Genomic DNA, 26,890 nt, shown 5'->3' with positions numbered 1-26,890 from the left:
GCTTCAGATTCTATTCATGAGACGCATAATGTAATTTAAAGTGATGCAACTTTACAAACCACCACAATGGTGTAATGGCCCTTTCAAATGATCCCCCAAAAAAATCACCCCGACGTCTAAACGGTGGCTGAGTTCAATTTGACAATGTGTCATTGTGGCAGTGCTCTCAAGATACAACCAAGCATACTTTCCATTTCCTGTCAGCTGTCAGCACAGCGCACAAATAAAAGGGCAGAAGGTCACTCAGCCTCATTGTGTCACATCGCCGGCAGCACCGAGTCTGGCCAAAGGAATTGTTTTTTTTCCAAAGAAAGAAAGACAATGGCAGCAGTGCGACTTGGGGGAAATTTAGCTCTGGAAAGTTCCAAACTAACGCTGCTGATGGGATTATTGTGCGCTTTATAAATGTTATCCTGAAGCCAGAACATGGTGTCACATGTTCCCCCTCTGCCCAAATCATGAGAAAGGTTACAATGTACAAAACGCTCATGAATTCCAGGTAAAAAGCTAACATACACTACAGGCCGTCCTTTCGTGGTTACATACGCGCTCCTATAAATGGATTAAAAACACAATTTAGCTCTATAAACACCGGACTTGCTCGAGAGCTAATTTCAGCACGTGCAGCGGATGAATATGCACTTGGATGGATGGATAAATTCAATTCAATTCAATTCAATTGGTACACATACAAGTTTAACATAACATAACATAACATAACATAACATAATATAAATAGGGCTGTCAAAAAGTGAACGCCAGTAACTAATTTATTTCAATAATTACGTTAAATGTTTTAGTGTAATTAAGGCATGCGCACCAGAGCCTGCGCCCCTCTCTGTTGTGAAGGCAGATGGAGTTGAGCGTCCCCACGCAGTCACACAGCCTCTGCCGCTCTTTTATAACTTCATTCTGACCGAAACACATCAACAGCAGTACAATTCCAACACCATATACTGTATGTATCTCCAACTCACACGTCTCTAGTCCGTTCATCGTGGGAATGACACTTCCTCATTCTCATTACATGAACACCAGATGCATTCAGGGACACTCCGAACACCCTAACGCCTTTATAATGCATGTGCTGTGTGTAAATAAACAGGAAGATAAAGAAAAACAGGACGGGGATATTCTTATCGTTCACTACGTAACTCTTAAATACAATTTGCTACATTTCTGTATGCTGGAAAATAAACTGAAAACAAGTAAAACTATCTTATATTACGTGATGTTTATGAACGCAACCCTACATTGCTCATGTTTCAAGTGTGATTCAAATGTTCTGCTACTACTGAAGAGACTAGTGTTAGACAAATAGGTTTTTAGACATGTGTGGTATCTTTTAGCTTGATTGACATATTCAGTTCGTTTGGAGATGTTAATACATACAAATATATATAATCCTGCCCTGTCATTTATCTTTGTGTTCATTAAATACAGTAAAAATGGGCATATTTCAGACAGAGTTGCAAATGGTGATTAATTTCATTAAAAACTGTGATTAATGTGATTAAAATTTTTACTCATTTGACAGCCCTCAACATAACATAACATAACCTAACATGACCTAACATAACCTAACATAACATAACATAACATAACATAACATAACATAACATAACATAACATAACATAACATAACATAACATAACATAACATAACATAGATTAAACTTGTTGCACTTTATTATGTCTCCCAAGTGGAAATACATCACAGAAAAGAAAAGTGAAAATGAACATCATAGCTCTCAGAGACCCACCAATATTGGCAGCTCTTTTGGTATCAAACGTTCGAGTATCATGACCATCATTAAGGATAAAGATCGTATTGTTAAGCATCTAAAAGCATGCGGTCCTATGAAAGCGACAGTAATAACTAGTGGTTTGTTTTCCTGCCTCTTCAACTTCCTCCTCCCAATTAGTCACAGAGTAAAGGAAGTTTGCTCCTTTTTTTTTATTACTTTTTCATTTAATTCTTGTATTTCATCTTTTTATGACTGTATTTTATATGTATATATATTTATATACAGCTTAAGCCCTATGCCCAAGTAAAACCTTGTCTCCGTCCTTCAGTTTATGAGCAAGTTGACCAGGTTTTATAGGCAGTAACGCTGGTGAGTTGTCAGTGTTAATGGAGAACACAGCTTCACCCTCACTAGTGACTCTATAACAGGTTGGTCCCTTTTGAGTATTTTGCAGCGAGCGTGGCAGGAAGGGTATATCAACATCTTGTCAAGATAGATGGACTCTCATTTGGAACAGGTTCAACATGTACTATTTGCTTTCTCAATCCCCATCTGAATAAATGAGTGATGATGAACCCGCACAGTTACAAGAACATCTGCAGCTTAGATTGAACATGTAAGTGGCGTCATCTGTTAAATTAGACACGGGAATTACCATCATCATACTTCCAGAAAAAGTGTCTAAAGCATACCAAAGTTTGCTGTTCGACATTTTCGATTAAAGCGTTTGAACAAACAAACTCAACATTGATGTTGAGATAGTAGTTTTTGTCTTTTGTGCAGTGTTTTGAATTAATATTTAGCTTTTTTTTGTTTTACACATCAGTACATGCAACATTACATTAATATGAGGTCCACAGTGCGTCTCTCTGGTGCTCTTTTTTTGGTGTTTTTGTCAGAAGCAAGCTGCCACGTGGGCTGAAAAAGGTTGGGCAACCTGTTGGAACCTGCTGGAAATGACCAGGACTCTTCAAAAGGGTGCGAAAAAGTGTGATTGTGGTAAGATAAATGTAAAACATGATCGAAAATAGCAAATACTTTTCATGAATATCTCCAACACAGCTTCTTAGTCTTACAATTTCACTTTTACCTCAATTGGATTTAACTGCATATACGGAACATTCATTTTCTTATCATTTTATTTGAACTATTATAGCACAGTAAAAATTATAACCACAATTATTCTTGCCAATTTCTTAAAATTGGAGCATGTATTGAATATATTTCAGCAAGCAAAATATCATACCTGTCAACATTTGCATTTGAAAATAAAAGAAATCTAGCCAGAATAAGGAAAATGTGTTTTTTCCACCAGAATGTTAAAAAATATACCTTTTGTCATGAAAGTTAAAATGCGAGAAAATATTAAAACGGGAGGGCACCAAGAAAGAAGGGCAAAATATGAGTTTCCCGAGGAAAATGGGAGAGTTGACAGGCATGGAAGCTCAATGAAAATGAGTCTCAAGTCTTAAATCAACGCACACACAGTAGTCGCTGTGACAGGAATGAGACCATAAAGAACAATTTCAGCTGGGCTCATCATTTTTTGTTTTTTTCATACCTTACATCACTTTATTTCAGATGAATTAATTTTCGCTTCTATCCGGCTGTTCAACTGGCAAACACATAATACTTTTCATTACAGTCATCTCTAATTCAATGCAAAAAGTAACCAAAGTATAAAAGAAAAAAAAAAAAAAGAGAACCACAAAGCTGCAATGTTTCACGTCATTAAATATATTCCTTTGAGATAAACATAATATATTAGTATTACAAGACATTACACAACGTTTTGCAATGGACACTGCTAGACAACATTTACAAGTCAATGTATAAACATAAGCAGATGATTATTCTGATATTAAACAGTTGGGGGTGGGGCAGAAGTATGGTCGGAGTACCTTTCTGCAAAAGCATAATGTCCAATACATACAGTATGGAGGTGCACCCATGTGGTCCTAAGTGTATTTGGATGCGGCTGTGCATGTTTTTGAATTTGTGCAAACTCAATTTGGTTTACACGTGAAAATGCTCCACTATGTTCTAGTATCCATTATCCTGGTAACGACACTGAAGAATAGTTAAAAAAAAAAGCAAGTACCAAGTATTAAAAATGGATATGCTGCTTTGAGGTGAAGTACAGTACAAATCTGTATGTGTACGTTCATCACAATAGGTGTCAGTAATAGTAAAAAGTCAACAATTTAAGTGGTCTAAGCATTGTTTTTGGAATAAAAAAAAATAATCAGCTAATGTTATCAGCATATGTGTCAACATTTGAAAATAAGAGACATTTTTGGGAAAATTACGGTCTTTTTGTGTGTTTTGTACGATAGGGTATTAGAGCCACATTGAAAAAAAAAGGGAGATTTCGAGAATAAAGTCGTAAATTGACGAGAAAAAAACGTGTAAATTTACGAGAAAAAAAGGAGTAATATTCGAAGAATAAAGTCCTAATATTACATGTCATCGTGTCGTACGTGTCAGAGGGAAAATAGAGCATAGCTCTTCAGGAAGGAAGGAAACTTTCCTGCTGCTTCAGGCAATCTTTTATTTATAACGTGGCAGCAAAACAGAGCAGTCGAGCACGAACAGATTAGCACGTCTAGCCCTTCTCACTTCCGCCTTCCTTACCCCGCACCCTCCACTTTCCCAAGGCCAAAGGTCACATTTGTCCCCCCTTTTCATAGCTGTCTCAGGCAATGCCTGAGGCATGAGACAATAAAGCCGTACATTTACGACAAAACAATAATACTACGAGAAAAAACTCGTAATTTGACATTTGGCATTCAGGCATTGCCTGAGACATCTATGAAAAGGCGTGACTGATGTGACCTTTGGCCTTGGGCAGAGGTAATGTTACCTTATTATTATTATTAATTTTATTCTCGTGAACGTAAGACTTTTTTTCTCCTAAATTGACAACTTTTTTTTTCGTAAATTCACGACTTTATTCTCGAAATCTCAGATTTTTTTTTTTTCAAGGTGGCCCCGATACGCCGTTGTACTTGTAGTTCTGTACTGGCGTGCTTGGGCGCCAGGAAAGAAGGGCAATATACGGGAGGGTCGACAGGTATGGTTATCAGGCAACTCAAAATAAAAGTCCACTTTACAGCAGCAGCTTAATGTGTTTTTACTTCCATGGAAAAAAAAAATACATTCTCTAAGTGACTGTTTCAAAAGCAAAAAACTGCGGAGCTTGTAATTAAAAAAAAGTTAATTGTTGGTCACTTATCGGTAGTAAAAGCAATGCTTAAAAAAATGTGAGTATTATCTGTACAAGTGGCATTTTCCAATGGTTGTTAATATCACATCAGTCAAGTTGTAACTATACAGATATTTTGCATCAAATGGCACCGTATAGGATATGTACTACCTGTTTGTGTGCCACTACAAATATGAACATATCTCATATGTTCTAACATAGTCAGCTAGTCAAAATAAGTGCAGGGTTGACTCGTCTAGTCTACATCTGGTCGATGCTGTGACATCGTCTATCTAGCGTCTACATATGCACATAGTTAACTTTACATTGCAGAGGTCACCACTGTGAGCAAATACTGGTACCACGCATGGACCATTATGCCGTTTGTCTGCGGTGTTTTTCTGAGGTAACACTGACACACGAGACCACAGTTAGGAACACTTTCACAATTTCACTTGAGTGTGGCAGCTTAAAAGAGCATTTTTTATTTTTTTAAAAGAAGAATCAATGAATGTTCAGTTAGAGAGATTCGCTAAAAAGGCCAAAGAGGGATACAGTGGAACCTGTTTAATTGGACGCCTGTTGGATTGGCTGACATATTTAAAACTTACCATTGCTTGCACATTTACTTGTGACTTTGGCCAAAGACATAAGGAAAATGGTCAATAATAAAGGATTTTTGAACCTACGTCATGTTTTTTTAACCTTCCTCCATTTGTGCATATTTTTATTTGGATTCTTCTGTTTTCATATGATACTGTAGCATTCATTGGTTCCAGACCTGACCGTGATAAGTGAATTTATTGATTTATTAAGTACGATTCCTTAATAAATCAAATATTTTCATAGTTAGAGCATCAAAAACCTGTTTACAACCTTCTAAATACAGTTTTTAACATTATTAGAGCCCCCTAGGCATGAAATAACACCCCATAGTCACCTTCACACTCATATTACCCAATATAGTAGACATAATTAGAGAAAAGAAGTCATTTAAGACATTCAGTAAATAAGAATCATACTTGTGTGTGTTGCAATAAATGTGTTCTGGATGTGTGGAGCACATGAAATGACTTCGGGGGTTCAGAGTTGAGTTTTTAGATTACGACTGCAACAGTAGCCTGATCTAGTTTTGATGCAGCCACACGGCTAATGGTTAGCAGGCAGGAGATCGGGAAGATCTGGGTTCGAATCTCTGTTTGTAATCGGGTTTTCTCCGGGTACTCCGGTTTCCTCCACAAATATGCATGTTAAATTCATTGGAGACTCTAAATTGTCCATAAGTGTGAAAGTGAGTGTGTTGATTATCTACAGTATATGTGCCATGCGATTGGCTGGTGACGGCTGGGATAGGCTCCAACATACCCCCCGCGACCCTAGTGAGGATAAGCAGAATAGAAAATGGATGGATGGGTGTTTTGATCTGACAAATCTTAAGTAAATTTGATCAAGGGTAGAATTACTACCGCTTCTGCCTGGACTGCTTGCAGCTGTTGATCTCCAATGAATGAAAAGAAGCGTCTCACCTGAGCTGGCGAGTGACACTTGGAACACCGAGCGTAGGTAGGACTGCAAGGTTTATAGTGTGTATGTCTGTGTAAATATCCTATTTTACAAGCATAGCACGATGGACGGGTACTTGATGACTTGTTCAAAATAGGCTGATTGGTGACATACGTAGGTTCCACTGTATAGATGAAAAGGGAATTTAGGACAATTAATAGCATGGTGGGTAGAATATTCCGTATGTGACTCATAATAAACATTCGGTGCAAACTCTGCAATTCCAAACAGACAAACAGAAACAGAATGACCATAAAATGGGCTCCTTCACAAACCTTACCAAAAACTCATAAAAAAAAAAAATCTTTTGTCCAAACTCAGAGCAACAGCAGTCATCCCTCCAAATTTTCACCTTTCTAGGTATTATTCTTCCAGTTTTGTTTTAGCCATCCCTTTGGAGATTTGCCTCCACTTCTCCCCACACTTTCTCCCCTTCTACTGTTCTCTAGCACTTCCCCCTCTTGTCGCGCTGCTGGAACTTCCTGAGGCGGCGTCCCCACAGGTCCTTCCAAGGGATGAGCAGGCTTCCCTTGTCTGCCACCACTCCGCTCTGACCAGGGGAGTCGTCGTCTGAACCCAAGAGCAGGTACTTCCTGCCGGGTTTGATCTTGGGGCATTTGCAGGCCACGTCCTTAGCGCGCACCCACAGCAGCTGGTCCCCACGGCGGATGCGGTGCTCCCCTTGTTTGTAGACCGATATGATGTTGACGGTGAACTTCCACCACTCGCCTGTCTTGTCCCCTTTTAGCACGTGCACTTGAACAGCTGGGAAAGGCCAACAGAAGACGTTAAAATGACAAAAACGATCATGTTTACTTTTCCAGTGTAATGTCATTGACTTCCTTATGAGTGTTTCTTTTCTCAGCTTTCATTAAATAACTGTACATGCTCCAGGTGCCACCAAAGTTTGCAAGCACATCAGGCCAGTTGAAAAATGTTACATTTCAGGAGTCCTGAACACGAATAGTACAATCGTATGGCGTTTACAAGGTATATGAAAGAAGCAGAATATTGACAACCACAGTGTTCCATATCATTTATCCTGAATGAATTTATTATTTAATGAGCCACAATATCTGATACCCATCCACCCATCCATACACATTCCATCATTAGGGTCGCGGGGGTATGCTGGAGCCTATCCCAGCTGACTTTGGGCGACAGGCGGGGTACACCCTGGACTGGTCGCCAGCCAATCGCAGGGCACATATAGACAAACAACCATTCACACTCACATTCATGGACAATTTGTCCATGAATGGACAATTTAGAGTCTCCAATTAACCAAACATGCATGTTTTTGGAATGTGGGAGGAAACCGGAGTACCCGGAAAAAACCCACACACGCACGGAGAGAACATGCAAACTTCTCACAGAGATACCCAACGGAGATTCGACCCAGATCTTCCCGATCTCCTGACTGCGTAGCCAATATGCTAACCACTAGGCCACCGTGTGTCCGTGTCTGATATCATTTATCCTAAATTCATTCATTTTTAAAAATTATTTTATGAGAACCACAGTGACAGATGTAATTTATCCTGAATTCATTTGTTATTATTCAATGAGAACCACCGTGTCTGATATCATTTATCCTGAATTCATTAATTTGTTATTATTTAATGGGAACCACCGTGTCTGATATCATTTATCCTGAATGAATTTATTGTCATTCATTGAGAACCACATTGTCTAATATCATTTATCCTGAATTTATTTGTTATTATTTAATGAGAACCACCGTGCCTGATATCATTTATCCTGAATCCATTAATTTGTTATTATTTAATGAGAACCACCGTGCCTGATATCATTTATCCTGAATTCATTAATTTGTTATTATTTAATGGGAACCACCGTATTGTATTTGTACTTTATTTATCCCACAGCGGGGAAATTCACTTGTTACAGCAGCATGCAAGATACGCAAGTAAAGAGTACAGTGTAAAGAATGCATATTGACTACAACATGGACTACAACATACAACCTTGTCTGATATCATTTATCCTGAATGAATTTATTGTCATTCATCGAGAACCACATTGTCTGATATCATTTATCCTGAATTCATTTGTTATTATTTAATGAGAACCACCGTGCCTGATATAATTTATCCTGAATGAATTTATTTATTATTATTTAATTAGAGCCACAGTTTCTGATTTTATTATCATAATTATATAATTACCCACAATTCATTAATTTACTATTTATTTAATTAATAAATTTACTTTTTTTAAATTAAATTTTATTTAATTGGAAATGAACTGTCTAAAAACATGTGATTTCCTGATTGTTCAAATGTTCACGTGATGCAGTAATGAGAATTACTGTGCAATAAAAGGTGTAGAAAGCACTTTCACACCCAACTTGCACTAACATTGCCAGTAATCAAAATATTTTAGCTGGTGTAGTCTGACAACTTGCAAACAGCATGCTGCATATTTGTATCTCAGAGATGAGACAAATGAAGAGTTCATTTGAAGAAACAGATATCTTACATTTTATAGTTTGTATCCAACTCTGATCTGATAAATATGACCTTGAATCCAAGTAAAGGAGATGCAAATCAGCTCCTCAAGTGCAATCTGACTTACGGCAGAGCAACGTCACACCGGCGATAAATAAAAGACAGACACGTCTTCACTTTGATTGCCGCATGCGGGAAACAGACCAACATTTCTGGAGCTAATCTTCGCTTTACAATATGGCTTTGATTTGCGCTGCGTTATTCAAATTCATTTATACTGGCGAGAACCATTCTAATCTTAAGAACATTGCTTTCGATGACGGGACATCATTCAAGATTGTCACGCAAATCAGCTACATGTGCTTATCGTATCATCCATCCATGTGAAGTCTGCATTGCACACAAGTCACGGGGGCGGTTGTGTGGTGCTGGAGTAGTTCTCATCGCCAATGCTTTGACTGCACTGAAGTGCATTTACCGTACAGGTGATCCTCGAGTTCTGTTGCTCGACTGTGATAATGCAGTAATTTAAAAAAATGTATTAATATAATTTCATTTAATAAATATGTTTCTAGTTAGAGCACAGAAACCCTGTTTCCAACCTTCTAAATGTGTTTTTTTAGCATTATTAGAGCTGGGAAAATGGCTGGGATTGAACGAGTTGATGGTCGCGACAGTCGAGCGGTCGGGACCAAAAGTGTGGCCAATATTGGTGCTGAGTGTTTTCTGATTATTTTCACTTCCATGGTTATGGCTTTCCTTTTCTTTTGTGCACTGCTGCTTGCGAGACATAAGGAAGTGTAAAAATGTAACCCAAATTGGGTTCTTCATTAATTTGTGTCTGGTGTTTTCTCAAACAGCTAAATTGGTCTTTTTTTAACAGTTCAGGTTTGACATGATCACTTTTTAGGAGTCCATTGACTGGCTAAGAATGAACTGCAGGGGCGGGGCCTTTCCCTATGTGTGTGTGTGTGTGTGTGTCTGTGTGTGCACTAAATGCACACAATATCAGAAGAAAGAAGGTTTGTTGGGCTGAGTGGAGTGAGCTCTCACAGCCCTGCCATTCAATCACAGCCCTCTCCTTCATCCAGACACATAAAGAGTGCATAAAGGTGGGTGGGTGTGGGGGGGGGGCTAGAGGCCACTATTTGTCTTCCCAGCCACAGAATAAGTTCCAGGAGAATCGGAATATGTTCCGACCTCATGAGCTATCCGGGTTGTGCTCCCAGAGCCCCATCCAAATTCCCAGCGTGAGAATCCACTGGAGACAGCGCCCTCTTCTCTGCAGCATCCAGGCACCCACTCTCTCTTCCTCTTAGTATCCTCCGTTCCGTCTCGCTCAAGTATATCCTCAGTTTGTATTTAAACACACACACACACAAATCCCCACACGTCCGGCCACTTGCTTTTCAACTAAATAGCCGGCAGAGAAAGAGGCTCACTCAGCTCAGGGTCAAAGAGTGTGTCACAAAATAGTGACAGTGTGGTGAGACACAGCGGGGGAGTAAAACAGAGGTTTTGTGATAAGTGTGAGATAGCGCCGTGCTCACACAATGGCTGCCAAGTTCGACTACCTTGCAGCCAAACCTCCCCCTGGGTTCAGCTTCTCTGGGCAGCGCGCTGCGGCTTGACACCGCACGCCATCAACAGGCGAGGTCTAATGAAATTAGAGCTCACTTAATTACAGCAAGAGGCCCAAGTCCCGTCTGGTTATCAGCTGAGAGACCCATCGGGGACCTGCCACCCTCGGGTGAGCATGGAGGAGGGGTTCCGTGCCTCTGACCACGATCCCAGAGCGTCAGTAAACACACAAGGTTTTGATTCATTGTTCTCCTGGTGGCACAAGGAGGGAGGGAACGTGTGTGCGGAGGAGGATGTCGGCCGAGAAAATAATCCCTTTGTGTCGGCCGTCTCCGTAGCGACGGCGGTGATGAAAAACAAAAATTGAATAAACAAAACATATTTCTTCCTCGCCGAGGTGGCAATCCGTCACCGTCTGCCTAATTTACCACCTGTTTGTGCCCTGAGGAATGCTTGGTGCCGGCAGAGTGTTTAAACAGAGGGCCCCTTCCCGTGACCCCTGGGGGGCCGGCATCACACACAGGAGAAGAACAGGCAGAGAGCAATAAAAGCAGTACGCGACAGGCCTGAGAAATGAATTAAAGCGAGGCGAAAGGGAACGCATGCTAAGCGAAGCCGCCGTGCGGTTCAGACGCAATCATCTGCTCCCAGAATGTTCAGAGGAAACCAGCAGGAACCATCTGACTTGCTCGAGTCAGCCCGATTATTGATTCCCAAAGGCAGCGGCTGCCTTGGCTTTGATGAATAACAAATGAAATAATACAGATATATTCATATAAGACAGGGGAATGCAGTCCACAACTATAGTCGTCTCTAATCATGCAAAAAGTCACGCGAAACCAAGCAATGAGACTCCAGTGTCACCATACAAATCATCACTTATCAGAGTTAGCCCGGGATAGATTATTTATACTTCCATTATTTCCTATGGGAAACGTGCTTTTCAGATACACAGAATTGAACTCTTCATATAAAGTGCATCACAGCGCTTCACTGTTTCCACATGTTGTTATGTTGCAGCCTAAGTTGGCCAAGCTGCCAGGAAGCTAGCCTGGCTACCTGGGGCTTCAGACTTGAGAGATGTCCGTCTTTAAAGACGTGAGAGGGATGCCCAGTTGGCGGAACGAAAGGGTACATTTTTCTTCATGTCTTTGTTGCACACTTGGCCGTAAAAATGAGTTGCTCTATGATACTGTGAAATATTACATTTTCTAAGTCAGGGGTGTCCATACTTTTTCCACCAAAGGGCAACATACAGAAGTTGATAGCAGCATTTTCCAGTTGTGTGTGTGTTTAGTTTTGTTCATTTTTGTGTTTGCAGCGTTTGGCCGTTGCTGCGCGTTTGTCACTGTCAGTGTCAGCCACCGTAACAGCCTTAAACCAAAGTGGAAGAAATTCTTGTCTTGCCAAAAAATTCTACACATAACACCCCATAACGACAACCTGAAATAAGATTTTTCGAAATGTTTCCAAATGAATTAAAACTAAAGAATTCATTTAATCGAACCCATTTTGAAATAAGGCTTTACCATAACAAAATTATGGAAAAAGTGAAGCCCTGTGAACACTTTCATTAAGGTAACCAAGTCAACCAACTCTGTCAACTATTTGACGATGCGTGTCTTTTAAAAATACACAAAACTGTGGAAACGGCGGCTTTGGTTAATTTCCAAATGTCCTTCTGTTATGGTAACCATGGCAACCAAGTAATTGTGTTTCTCTCTCTCTCTCTCTGTGTTTGGGCTAAATTCCAACCAAGAAAAGCTCCAGAAGGCAGTGTGAGAAACATCTAATAGAAGTCTCAATGGTGTGTATCTTCTCTTTGAAAGAAAATGACTCATCTCAATTTAAGAAAATGCCAAATAATGAATTTCTGGGATGCCCAGTCATCAGATCAAGTGAAATATTGAGCTTTAGGAGCAAAACAATAGTGTGTAATTACTTTCTGCCAACAAGCATGCTCTCCACCCACAACCTCTAGTTAAGAATGTTCATTGTCGAAGCTGCTTTTTTATTGACCATCTGGTAAAAATTGGAGAAATCGACAAATCATCCTGACAAATTTGGATGGATTCTTGATTTGGTTACAGACTCTCTTCAGATGCCTCTGTTTGTTTGTACGTGATCCAAGTTTTGATAAGTGGTGCAAGAAGGCTTTGTGTCTGCATTTTTTTGTCAGTATGATGAATGGTTGATTTTTGATCAGTGTTGACAGTAACACAACGCTGCTCACAAGAAGTGGACAAAACCAAGCCGAGTTTCAATACTAGAGCAAGAGTCCAACATTTTGTGGTGAGCTTGAGTCGCACACGACATTGTCACAGGCAAACTTCAATTTGCTTTAAGGCTGTGTTCTTTTATTTGCCAATGCGGGTGGGGGTGGGGGGTCTCGCACAGAGTGCCATTGAAACTTGGACCACTATTGACAAATACTGTAAATTTCGGTGTATAAACTACTACTTTTTTCTGAAACTTTGAACCCTGTGTCTTATGCAGTATACAGCAGTGCGGCTGATCTATGGCTAAATTCTAATCTCGTGGCATCTCATTTACTTCAGAACTACTACTTATTGTTTAAATACCGTGCTGCTCGCGAGTCAGTGAGGAAACAGTAGCCCTTTCTTTGGCAGGACCCAATTGCGAGCTATCAGTGCACTCACAACAAGCTTGTCAACCCATTGGAAATGGCACGAGGTCATTATATTCTCACTCATGGTGCCATCTTACCAACAACACTAAACCTATCACACAGCAACTTAACACTCAAAAGATATACCTGAGAAATATACAAACATGTACCAATACGAGTTGGTACAAAGTTTGCCCATAATGCATTGTGTTTGAGCAATGCATTCATTGCGGAGCTGCAATGATGTCAGCCTCCCTTTGGGCTCTGTGCTCCGATGAACTGCTCTTCTGGCAGTAATGCATAATGGGTAGATGTTAGAATAGCTACTGTGTGTTATTTTAAACTCGTATTGGTATTATTATGACCTTATTCCCATAATATTTTGACTTTATTTTCATAACATTTACAACTTAATCTTCCAAAAAATACAACTTCATTTATTGTTTTGTTTGTTTCTCATAATAATACAACTTTTTAAGAAAACGTCTCCTTCCTTTAATGTTTCAAATTTACAGTACTAAAGTGACATTGTTTTTTTCTTTATCCTAAAATTACAAGTTTTTTTCTTGTTAGAGTACAACTTTTTTTTTAAATAATATTTTGACTTTATGCTTGCAAAATTATTGCTGATTTTTCCATTTTTACTGTTTTGCAAGTTTTCTTGTTAAGTTATATTTTTAGAACGTGCTCTGGGCCAATAAAAAAACAGCCGAAGGTGCCCAAATGGCTGCCAGGCCGCACTTTGGGCACCACTTCTGTACATACTTGGGAAGAGTTACATGTTTTAAAATGAGTTGTTGTTCATTATACTCACCACAGCAGCAGTAGTTGGTTATGTGTTTTATCTACCTGTTATTTATTCGCAATCAGTTATGTTGACGTTCAGGGGGGGACGTGAAAAAAATTTCTGTCTCCTAGGGTTGGCATGACAGAAAATAATTGAGAACCACTGCCTTACGGCGGACCTGATTTTTGGTCCCCGCACCACAAGAGGTCCCAGTGATGTCACTGTGTAAACATTGTCCTCATAAAGTGATGAATACCAGAACACACACACGAAGCCCACATTATTCCATCACAGAGAAGATGTGCGTACATGAACGTGCATCGCTGGCTGCGTCTGTTTAAGCCATCACAGCAGCGCAGCACCTGGGTGTGGATGCTTCCTGATTAATTGAGACATTCCGCCTCTCGACTGCCGCCCGACGTCTGGAAGAGAACATTCTTGCATAGTGGACTCACTCACCGTAGTCTTTTTTGCAGTACTTCTTCATGGTGATCTTCATCTTCCCTTTGGAAGCTTTACAGTGGGAGTCGCAATCTGAGAATCAAAAAAAGATTGATTTATTTTGCAGTGCGATTCATAGAATACATCAAAAGCAAATAATATTCTTCAGGCTTTGTGCACACATTCCCCCACTCCAGTGTGGAGTGGAGGGTTTTTTGTTGTTTTTTTTTAAAAAATCTGTCTACATTAAAACACATTCAACGGCAGCCGTGCATATTTTGTCCAATCAAAAGCCCGAAAAATCAACCACAACTGACTTGGTCGCACATTATAACGCAGTGGTGTTCAAACTTTTTCCACCGAGGGCTGCATACTGAAAAATCTAAAGGATGCGGGGGCCCCTTGTACATTTTTTAAACCCACCCATGTAGATTTGCAAAACTTTTTCCATACTTAAAAGAAAAGACAGCCTGCATCTCAGCTTTGTGTTATCGGTGACAAAGCGTACTATCAGTATCAACTTTTTCTCCTTACCATACACTTTTGTGCTCGTTTTGCCTTTTTTGGAAAAAAATAATTGTACAAATATTTCAACGGTCTTCTTGTACGTTTTGTCTTGCAGTATTATGTCTTTATTGTCAAAATATTTCTGACTTTATTGTAATATAGTTTTTACCCAACCTAATTTTCGCTAAAATTGCATCATCATATAAATTAGTCTTTAATATTTAAAGTTTATGCAATTTTTTCTCTTAACATCATGACTTTATTCTCCTAAAAAATTCTTGTAAAAATACTGCTCTATTTTTCCGTTTTTGCCGGTTTATTTATTTATTGTATTTTTAGAATGTGGCAATAAAAAAAGAGCCGCGGGCCCAACTCTGTGCACCCCGGATATAACACATCTGTTTATCAATATCGTGAGACATTAGATGTACAACGTCGTGCACATTATCTTTAAAATTAGCGCATACTTACACAGAACTGAGGCAACATCATGAATGTTTTCGTTTTGTTATAAGGAAAATGAGCAAGAGTCGTTTCATGTTCACTTCATGTTTTATTGGGAAATAAGGATTAAAACCATAAAATAAACTAAAAAGCGCAATTTTACTTGTCCCCACACACACACAGACAGACGCTGAAGCCGGACTTTTTGAAAATGTCCACTCAGTTTACCAAAAGCTCAGCTTTTAAGGATTAAAATCCTGCGTGTGGACGAGAGGCCAAAACACATGCGTTTAAAAAAAAAAAAAAAAAAAAAAAAAAAGCTGTATTCGTGTGTGTGGGCATGGCCTCAGTGTCATTGCTTGACAGTCCTGCTGGATGTTGCATTGTGGTACATGAGGTACCCAGTGTTGTGGTATTGTGTGAGCCCCCATTAGGTCCCACTGTGACACATTAAGAGCTCCTCCTGCACCTGTCATTACACCCCTCCTGAATGCCTCTTGTGTCCATTATAGCCTGCTCACTTGTTTTCTAGCATGCATGGTGTGAATTAGGAAGGCTGCACACAAAAAGGTCACAGCGCTTAGCATCATTTCATGCGCATGAAGAAAAGAAGAGAACAATCCGAGTGTCCCGGGAGGTACTATAACTCATAATTCATGCATTCGGAGTCAGCAGTTTAGATGGCTGCTGCTTCTCCTGTCAGCACGCCAGGTACCGTTCATAACAAGGGAGCTGGTGATTGGACCAGAGGGCAAAGTTAAAATTGAAATCATTTGTTCCCTCCACTTTCCACTGGCTGACACAAATTGGAAGCAGATCGCCGACTTGTGTTGCCCCAACTGGGCTCTCTTTTCTTGGGGGGGTGGGAAAGCCGGGCTGGGCAATTTCAAAGAGAAAGGAGGGGTGCAGTCGAGAGAGAGAGGGGACCTTTCAGCTGGCCTGAATATGGACAAACTTCATTATTTCTTCCAGCTCTCTGTCCAGTCGTCCCCTTTCTTCTCCTTTATACTCTGTGTGAATGAGGTTGCCTGGGTAATGATGGTGGAAGAAAAAAACGCCTCTGCCCTCCCTCTTAAGAAGAGAAAAAGTGGTTTGGTTTGTGGAATGAGGACGGAATTTAAAGAAAGCATTTTTTAGCGAGAGTTTTAAAATAGTAAATGAATTTGACTAGCCCATATCAAGCGTGCTTGATTTCCATGTGAATGCAGGAATGAAGGGACTGGGGGGAGGGGGTTCCGGGGGCTCTATCTGCTGCTGCGCCCTGGCGGCCTTCATCACACCCCCCCTTTGATAGCTGACACTGACGTTGCGCCCCTCAGAGCAATCGCAAGCCATTACACCCGCAGCGCTCATTAAGGTCCAGTCTCCTGCTGGGAGGACAAACGCCCCCATTGTGTGTCTCAGCAGCAGTGCCACGCTCATTCCGCGGGGTCGCAGGGGGACCACACGGCTCCTAATTTGGAGGGAGGTGTCTGTAAAGAATCCAAACTTCAGCCCCGCTGGAGTGGGGCCGGTCAGAAATGACTCAGCTCATCCGATATCACAGTCAGGCTAATTCAGAAGATACCCGAAACAAGAAGTTCAGAGAGGTTGTGCACCTAATCAGCCATGAAAGGGACACACTCCAAAAATGACACCAAAGCTACGGGTAAATAACGCCGTGGCACATCGTCTCATGTCAGCACTCTAACATGGAGACTCTCGTCAGAGCAAATGAACAATAGCTTCAGCCAGGACTTTACTGCCAGCGCAGTCAGCTTTGATTGAAGTACAAAGTGGTGCAAATGAAGCATGTAATCAGATTAGGGCTGAAACCCCGGGGAGACTGCTGTGCAAACTGGGAATACGGGCAATGATGCCACATGGAGCACTGAAAAAAAAGGATCTGGAGTTTACATCAGCAGAAGACCTCAATGTTGAAATGTATGCAAACATAAATACATTAAAACTATCAAACATAACAGTGAACAACTTGGACCATATAGCAAAAACTAAAGAAAAAATATTTGTTTGTATGAGCAAAATTATGTTGCTTAGATTCTGTCTTGAAACAATGGGTGCATTGTTTTTTGCTACTTTAAGAGAAACTGCCGAGATTGAAAGCAATTCAAACCCGACTAGTCTGCTGCTTAAATGGGCTGCAGATGAAATTAAAACGCTGGTTTTTCCATAAATATTTGCAATCATTTGAATTGGAAATTAAGGAGAGACCGTTGTTCAGGACCATTTGGAATTTGAACATAAAGTTTTTAAAGTAAAGGAAAGCAATTATTATGTTACTTTTGTAAAAGGATTTGGATTTAGCTTTGTCATCATGGCTGTGCTGTTGAGAGATGTTCATGACATTAGGGCTGAGAACTGCGCTCACGACTAGCAGTTCTCTACCAAAACACTAGCTTTTTTAATAGTTAGCATTATTTTTTTTAATTATTTCACTTTTTATTTAATTTTTCTATTTTTCTATTTTAGATTTTTAGCTGTGCTGTCAAGAGATTAAAAAAATGGAGCGATGAATTAATTATGATCTACAATTAATTGATCTAATCGCACTTCCTTCTCCTCCTTACTTTGGGATACTTTCATTTAAATTCATTATTTATTACATTTATAAATTCATTGTTATTTATTATTAGCCATTTACATTCCGCTGAGTCGTCCCTCGTTTGTCGTGGTTATTTGGTACCAGACCCAGCCGTGATAAGTGAATCTCTGAAAAGTAGGATTAAAAATGATAAATGGAATATTTTCGTAGAGCATAGAAAACACGTTTATGACTTTCTAAATCCGTTTTTTTTTTTTTTAGTAGTGTTATTTTTTATGCCGTTACTGCCAACACTGGTGTTTGACGCCTGACACTTGTGTGAGTGTGTGTCCATGCTGGTGGTTTCAGGTGTCCAGTAAATGCAAATCTATTGAAATATGTCTAAAAAAATGGATGAAGGCAATATATTGCAACTGAGCACTTACAGTAGACCTGCAGTATAAATGCGTTCTTAGTGTCTCAATACAGTATTGAGTATTCAGACACAGGACAGAATAGGAAAGGAAACAGTCCAGATGTGTTGATGATGCAATTCAGGGTTCAAACTGACTCCTTTGTTTGAATGCCCATCCCTTGCAGAAACATAGATATTACAACTAAATCTAGAAGTGAAATATTTGACACGTTACTGACCTGATGTCTCGTCGTAGCTGCTGTAAGTTGCTGTCGGAGATGCGACTGGAATCTCTGCGGTAAAGGCAGGAAAAGAGACATTAATTGTCATTTAAAGAATAACACCCACATGTGTTTTGCAACTTAGAACGCACTTATACGTCTTGGACCATACCTGAGAGAATGAATGAAATACACCTAAGGGACTGAATGTGATGTCTTCTTAATGAACGCTGACCGTGCTTAAACATCTGTTACAAGAAGAGCTGTGTAGCGTTCTCTCTTGATTGCCGTAAAAGCACAAAGCCAAGTTGAACCTGGAGCTGACTATTCACGAGTCATCACCAAATCATTTGACCAACAATAGATATCATCTTTATACCATATACACACAACAAACAATTGTATATACAGTATCTCCTAATATCAGGGCTGAAATGATGGCTGTTATCTCTGAATACCAGCCTGACACTTGATGCTTTTCGATAGAAAAAGCTAGCAACGATCTTCGTCTGTGTGATGCTGGTGTGCACTAGTAAAGGCCTGGAATCTGCAGCCAGCAGATACAGCCAATAAATATATCAGCCATCATTGCTTTGGACCCATTCAGGGGATTTATCGTTAGACTGACTGTTAACAACGCAGAAAACGCATAAGGCCATGTTAGGTGAGTGCTAACACTTTGTTTACCCAGGGTCTGATTTAAACAGCCGAACAGCTGTCCTATCCAGAATGGTGGAACGTGATATGAAAATAACATGATAAGAGTGCAGGACTGTTCTTTTCAAGGCTGCTTCTAAGCTGAATGGAGCACAGATGTCAACCCTTGAAACAATAAACAAGAGAATTAATGGCTTTTAATAGTTTTCTTTGTAGTAGAGTGTTGAATTTAACGAGAAAACTGTGCTATTTAAAAATATTCTAGGAGAATTAAAACCGGATTGTCCCATAAACATTTGAGCCCCACACATTTATGGATTCTTGGTAAAAAAAAAACAACAACTAAATACATCTTCAAAAATAGTCTTTTTTTCCCCTGCAAAAACCACCTTGTTCAGCAAAAGTGGGTCATAATTCATAAATGTGTGATAATAAATGTGCAGCATCCATTTCATGAGTCTTTTTGCTGCAGCAGCATATTTCTAAAGGGGATTTTCAGTCTAAATTTCAGAATTCTGAATTCTTTTCATTTGACAGCTATAAAATCCACCGTTTTTACTTACTTTGTGGCAAAAATATCAGTGGTGTGCAGTCAGGGCCTTCTCTGCTGGCCTTAATGCTATCAGAAACACTGACCTATATTTACAAATTACATTCTAGCAATTGTTCCATGAAATTGTATGATTTTATTGTAGTCTATTTTAGCTTGTTTCTTGGCAGCACTGCTTCCAACAGTGTGTGTTTACGTTAGAGTTTGGTTTTTTTTGTCCACTCAGATTTCAGCCTGTTGTGTGTTGCCATATCAATGGAATGTGTCCAGGGCCTTCAGAATTAGAAGTGCTGGCCCATGTCACATATACACTATTACTATGGGGTTGTGTTTACACAGCCATACAGTAGAACACAATATTCCGTGTGCCTTGAAAGAGCAGTCAAAATCATCAAAAATGGCCGGTTGCAGACCCATAGATGCTGTGAAAAAACTTACTGTATTTATTTAGCAGGTTTTACTCTTTGATGTTGTCTTAAACATTTTTTTGTTGCTTTTTTTTTTTAAGGGTCGTGTTATATTTGGGTCAATACGGTAGCGACCCACAGTGGTTTATTTACACAGATGTCTTCATGAAGATGGTCTGCTAATGAAGAGTGGAGTTATCATACCTGTTAACATTTGCATTTGAAAATAGGGGGCATTTTTGGGGAAAATAAGGGAAACCCCCAGTATCTGTGGATAGCAGAGAGTTTTTCTCTTTAAAATAGAGAACATTTATGAGAAACTAAACGGGAGAGCGAGAGAGTAGAAGGACAAAATACTGGAGGCTTGACAGGTATGAGAATCATTATCACGCATGTACAGTAGCTGATGAGTCGTGTGGTTGCCGTTGTTGGGCGGTTAATCATTATGCAACACATTTTAAAAACTATAACGAGACCCTAATACTTGGAGGCTCTAACGGCCAAGACATCTTGATGTTGTGATATAGGGTGGCCGCACTGCATTAGGAAACACATGATGGATTATGCTGCTACTACGTTGTGACATATCTCCTTGTGTATTCATTTGTGTTTATATGCAAAATGCATATTTAAAAAGAGAATGTGTAAAACTGAAAGGACTGTTGTGCACAGACTTACTGATGCAGGGAGCTATGGGAGAGCGACTCTGCTGGTAGCCCTTGGCACAGCGATTACAAGTGATTCCTGCCACTCCATCCTTGCAGGGACATTGACCTGTTGTCTGGTTACATGTCTTCCCTGCTGCTCCAACAGGATGGCAGTCACATGCTGGAGACAGCAACAGGGGAGAGAACATTAGAAACTGTTACCAAGTAAACTTGAAACATACACTATAAAACTAATATCACCTTTTAAATTGCTACCGCATGTCTCCAACCTGCTGACTATACATGTTCCATGCATTAAAAGTAATCTTAGCACTCAAACCCGGTGAAAAATCATTCCCTTTAGAGTTGGCTGGCTTTTCCTTCCGTAACATCACAGATGAGGAAATACTGTAGGCCTCACACCAGCATAAAACCGCATATATACAGCGTCCCGTCATCTTTAATGACCGTAAGAAAGAGAAAACAACTTAATTCCTATTAGCTTTTCACACCACGCTGTTTCTTTCTACTTGTGTGCCGGTTGGATTGCAGGTATGTCTGCCTTTAAGCAGAATGGCAGCAGACTTTTGTGATCAGACAGGCCGTGCGCTCTTCAGATTGAGTTTCCAAAGCGCAACTTTTTGGCAAAGAAACCCTTGCAAACACTGCCTGAATAATGTTTCCCGTTAACCGTCGAGTGGAACACACTTCAAAGTCTGCTGCAGTGGTTAGCGACACGTTAAATGCATGAAAGTTGCTCTCGGAGTGTGCACGCTTTGCCAAACAATTACAATGACGACGTGTTTGAAGTGAGAGGCCCGGCCTTTTATTAGCACTGCGTGTGTGTGAGCATTTTAATTTATACGTGGCGGAGTGCCACAAATCCGGAGTGCCACATATAATTTAGCTTTACCTGTTCGCCCTCGCTCTTAAAGACATTATAATGGGACTGCTCTGTGAATGCAGCTTGTCGTTACGCAACCGTACAAAAGATAGCATCGTAACTCTACTTCTTAACACACCTCATAGGCACCAGGAGGGACCGGTGTTGCCAACGTAACTACTTTGTCACTACCGTATATTTACTACCGTATACCGTATACCGTATATTTATTTTAAGTATTCAGACTCCTCTCGACTGTTGTTTTTGAAAACGCAACTAATCTAGCAACTAATCATTTTCTGGTTTTAGGCCCTGTCCAAACTGAAACGTTCCTGGGATTTTTTTTGGTGATTTTTTGGTGCGGTTCACATCCACGTAATACACAAGGCACACCTACGTGTGGTGCTGTAAACAGACCACATGACACGCCCAACTATGGAAGAAGAAAGTCTGTCATCTTCAGCTTGTCGAGATTGACGACAAAGTGGGATTATTTTGGCGAGTCATTTTGGAGTACGACACAACAAAATATCAGGAGAACGTCGACTGGGGTCAGTCATGCCAGTTGAAATATTCAGATATGTTGGCGCGTCGGCTTGTCGGTGAACACAAATTACTATATTATTTGAAGTTCTGACTACAAGAGGAAAGCAGTGTGGATTACAGTATGTTGTCTCAGCTTGGAAAAACGCCTTCTCTAACCTGCTAGCCTGTGAACCAGCCTAAAGGCTACACTGCGACTCCCATTTCCTCTGTTAATCGATCATCTTACATTATCAGTCGATAGTGGCGATTACCTACACATTATATAAATTAAATGAGTTCAAAAAGTGTGTGAGGCACATTTAGGGTTGCTTACCAGTGATGGTTTTATTTTTATATATGTGGATGAATGAAAAGTTGATGAATAAATTGGGGTAAGGGTTTCTGGGCAGTACAGCACTCTATTTACGGACTTGATCTCCTAGGACTCTGCCTAGTTAAAGTATTCCGGTCATTTGAGTGAACAAGAAAAAATATACAGTACGTACTTTATAATGTGGTTTTCCCAGAGTCATGTTTACACTATGCTTGATGAGGGGTGAAGTTCTACTAAATAAATCGGAGATGCATAGTTAAACTTTCTCCCAATAAGCGTCTGACCATTAGGATCACAGTTCCAAGAACATTTAGTCAAGGTAGGGAGGGGGTCGAGGAATGGGGGAATAAAAGCAGACTTCCTCCTGGCTGTGCAGGCACTGCAATGTATTTCCTGTCCAACAACAGCACGGTTGGGAAGGTTGGCTGATTTGAACAATAAATATAGACTTTGTAACTAATGTTAGCTTGGCCACTTTTGGTCACCTGAGGAGAGAGGCAGCAATCAAGATGTTTGGTTTTCGATCCCAAAAGGACTACGGCTAGTCCCGGTGCTAATCCAGCTGTTGAGAAAGACTTTGCAGGGATCAATTCATGTCGCTACAGCGTCAAGCTGAGTAAGAAACTCTTACATTAACCTGACACTCTCAGCCTAACTCCTTTCAAATGTGTTAAAATGTTTAGACTGGCAGGATGAAACAATGCTGCAAAGGCCGCTTGGAAATGCGGGTGATCTATCAAGCTTTTGTTCAACACAACTGATCCCAACGCTGTGTTTATAAGAGCTTTGACTTACGAGATGCTAAAAGAAAGCTCAGTAATTAGCAACTATAGAAAGATTATAGTGTTTCTCAATATGTACTATAAATCTTCAGCAGTCAATGCAGTTGGATTGACAGATCGGATCACATCCATTTATCGTTTAAAAGCGTTAAACCATTCGGTCGGGAGGTCTGAAGGTGTCCGAGTGGATCTCACTGCCAGGCTTTGTCACGATCGCGCCTTCAATCAAGGTAAAAATGACGTGAAATGTTCATTTATCCCTTTCATTCATATGCATTTCAAAGTGTAAAACCATAAAACTTGTTTAGTGTTCACATTTTTGGCTTCCTGGAACGGATTACTTGGATTTACATTATTTCTTATGGGAAAAATGGATTTGGTTAGAGTACATTTCGGTTAGAGTTGGACCTTCTGGAAGGTATTAATGACGCTAAACAAGTTTCCACTGTATGCGTATTTATCTTATCTAATCCTTATGTGAAACATGAACACATATTTCTTTCCCTTTTCTGTGCGTTCTATCAATGAAAAAAATGTGTTCATGTTTCACATGAGGATTGTGAATGATGGGCAACATTTAAAAAAAAAGTGCAGTTTTCCTTTAACCTTACCTTAACCAAAGAAAATCCAGAAAATGAACATGAAATAAAAGGTTACAGACGTATTTGCATTTGATTGAGGGGAAAGTATTTGATCCCCAAGTAAAATACTGTATGACTGACTGGAAAAAACAGAGGCCAGACTTTTAGTTGTAGTTGGCCACCAGGGTTGCACACGCCTCAGAAGGGTGATCTTATCTTTACAGATCCCTCTTACTTTCCAAATCTGGAAGATTCTGAGGCTGTTGCTTGGCAACTCAAACATTTTCTCTTAGCATAAGAGCCAGAGACCGCCAGTACACTCCAGGATCTTCATGTGCTTCTTCTTGAGCCGCTACTTTGTTGCTCTGGATGTATGTTTTGGGCCATATAGCAGTCTGCTATAAAATACAACTGCTAAATAAAGAAGTGAGTGCCAGCGGTTTGATAAAGAGGGTGAGAAACACTATTAAAGTCAGGAAAGAACTCATCGCAAAGTAGAAAGATGGTGTCCCCTTTCCTCCTCCCTCCCGCTCCTCGCCGTTTCCGCCAACTGAGGTCGTTCATGAAAGTAAAAGTGGTGTTAAAAATTCATGTATCCATTTCATTTGTCATTTAATAATTATTTGGCATTGTTTTGCGCATGTAAAACTATAATGTTCCAAGTTTTTTGTGTTAACGGATTAGCTGGATTTACATTATTTTTAATGGGTTTTTATCTGACCTTTCGGAATTCATAACAAACACCCAGGTACTACTGTACATATGCACAACTCGTAATCTTGTTGCTGCAAGGCACTTTACTCATTGTGCTGCCCTCTTATGCAAACGTCAAAAGGAAAAGATACAGTTGAGCTTTTTACCTTTGCAAGCTCTGCGGTGTGAGATGGACTTTGTCATGTCTCTGTAGAAACCCTCCTTGCAGTAGTGGCAGTGGCGGCCCGCTGTGTTGTGACGGCAGTTCAGACACACCCCTCCGCTTCTGCGGCCGGACAGCTTGTACAGCTCCATGTTGAAGCGGCAGCGACGGGCGTGAAGGTTGCAGTGGCACGCTGGTCGGCAGGAGACAGGGAGACAAATAATCAACACTCAAGCTTTATCATGACCGTTTACAACATTTTTGCTGGAAAACAATTTCAAGTTTGTTTTTGAAAATATGAGCTTGTCAAATGAATGCACGTAATCATGCATTCAGTGGGAGAAGTCGTAATCTCCTAATGTGAGTTTGTCGTGGCTGCGAGTGAAACAGTTGGTGTACCTTGAGGAGTAATGCAGCCTGTAAAGGAAATGTCTTGGTTCAAGCTCTCTTTGACTTGGCCACCAGCATGTGAATTGAACCTGTCAACTCGGCTGACGTCTGGCAGGAAAACCTGCTTCCGTTCTCTCTTTTGGGATTTATTATCATTGCTATTTTCACCCATTAATATTCACCTTTACGTTTATTTTCCCTGTCCTCAAGTCTTCAGTCAGTGTGCAGGCCTCTGCCAAGGTTCAACTATTAACAAAACATTTTGGAGCACCGTATTTGTGTTTTCTGTCCAACAACATTTTATTCACGTATGTTTATTTAAGACGAGATCGAGGTAATCGAGGAAAATGAATGTCCTTTACTGTGAAGGCGCACACAAAAGACAAACACAAAATCTAGGCAGCTTTGTCCTGCTGAAAGCCATTTCACTTCTGCAATGGCGCAACACCAAATTTTGCTCATCTCAGACTGTAATAAGAAATTACATTTGAACTGAAGTTAGCTTAGGAGGTTTGGAAATTGCGTGGGAGATAACATTGTATTCTGTGTGGAGTTTGCACGTTCTCCCCGTGCGCACGTGGGTTTTCTCCGGGTACTCCGGTTCCTCCCACATTCCAAAAACATGTATGTTAGGTTAATTGGAGACTCTAAATTGTCCATAGGTATGAATGTGAGTGTGAATGGTTGTTTGTCTATATGTGCCCTGCCATTGGCTGGCGACCAGTCCAGGGTGTACCCCATCTGTTGCCCGAAGTCAGTTGGGATAGGCTCCAGCATACCCCCGCGACACTAAAGAGGAGAAGCGGTATAGAAAATGGATGGATGGATGGATGGCTAACATTGTATTATTTGTATTATTTTACAAACATGCAAAAGATTTTGTTTTGTAGTTTGCATGTACCATTGAGAGATGTTTGACGTGCAATTCTCTACCAAAGCACTAGGGGGCAGTATTTTCCTGTGAGTGAGCAACCACAACTCTCATTGACTAGCTATTTAGCTTCCTGTTTAGTAGTAGTGAACAATGGTGACTGCAGTGACATCCAGATCATTGATGAAAATATCACTGCATAATAACACGACGTTTGAAATAGTAACTAGATTATTCGTTACCGTAAAACAATAACGTGTCTGTAACTCCATTACTCCCAGCACTGGTCATTGGCTAAAATGGCAATAGTTTAAAAATAGCTGGCGACAAATTTGGCATGAAAGAGTTTTATATACTTCTCCATAACTTTCGCCATAGGCTTTGTCTGCTTAGCTTGTTAGCTTGTTAAACAACTTACTGACGCACTACTGCCACCAAGTGTTGGAAGCTGCATTTTAAGTGCGTGTCTCTTGAATAACAGTCATCTCTGGTGTCAGTGGGTAACGTATGCAGTCCCGCCGCCCTCGCAACCCACAGCCACAAAACTGAAAGTGTTTCATCTCTCTCGTTAGAATTAAGAATCACTGTTTTACACCGCCATCATTTCTGCCGTCAGAATGCACTGTTTTGGATGGAATCGGCTGTTCATATGGGCAGAGCTCTTGTTTCCTCACATTTCAGGCTAATCTCCCCATCAGTGCGCCTCATGTCTTAATGTTATTGCAGGGAGATGCCGGCTGCTGATAACACTGTCACATACGCTCCACAGTCATCAGGGCTCACAATCGCATACAAACTCACTCACACCTGCCAGAAGGGACTCGAGCAGGCAGGTGGCAGGGATTCATACATGCACCACTCTTTCAATGGAGGCC

At 40.4% G+C, this 26,890-nt stretch overlaps 1 protein-coding gene across 1 annotated transcript in view; it reads right to left on the bottom strand.

Moving 5' to 3' along the window:
• Positions 1 to 3,283: 3,283 nt before the first annotated feature.
• The window catches only part of ntn1b (netrin 1b), a 48,095-nt gene continuing 24,488 nt past the window's right edge, over positions 3,284 to 26,890 (bottom strand). The window contains exons 3-7 of the mRNA XM_054760237.1: positions 24,759 to 24,947; positions 20,825 to 20,974; positions 18,551 to 18,604; positions 14,443 to 14,517; positions 3,284 to 7,280 (exon numbers count right to left, since the gene is read on the bottom strand). Of these exons, the coding sequence (XP_054616212.1) occupies positions 6,961 to 7,280; positions 14,443 to 14,517; positions 18,551 to 18,604; positions 20,825 to 20,974; positions 24,759 to 24,947 (788 nt within the window). The 3' untranslated portion in view covers positions 3,284 to 6,960. The remainder of the gene's footprint in view (positions 7,281 to 14,442; positions 14,518 to 18,550; positions 18,605 to 20,824; positions 20,975 to 24,758; positions 24,948 to 26,890) is intronic.

The sequence above is a fragment of the Dunckerocampus dactyliophorus genome, chromosome 18 (genome assembly GCF_027744805.1).
Source record: "Dunckerocampus dactyliophorus isolate RoL2022-P2 chromosome 18, RoL_Ddac_1.1, whole genome shotgun sequence".
Taxonomy (NCBI): domain Eukaryota; kingdom Metazoa; phylum Chordata; class Actinopteri; order Syngnathiformes; family Syngnathidae; genus Dunckerocampus; species Dunckerocampus dactyliophorus.
The sequence above is the reverse complement of the archived record's forward strand: the minus strand, read 5'-3'. Positions and strand labels throughout refer to the sequence as shown.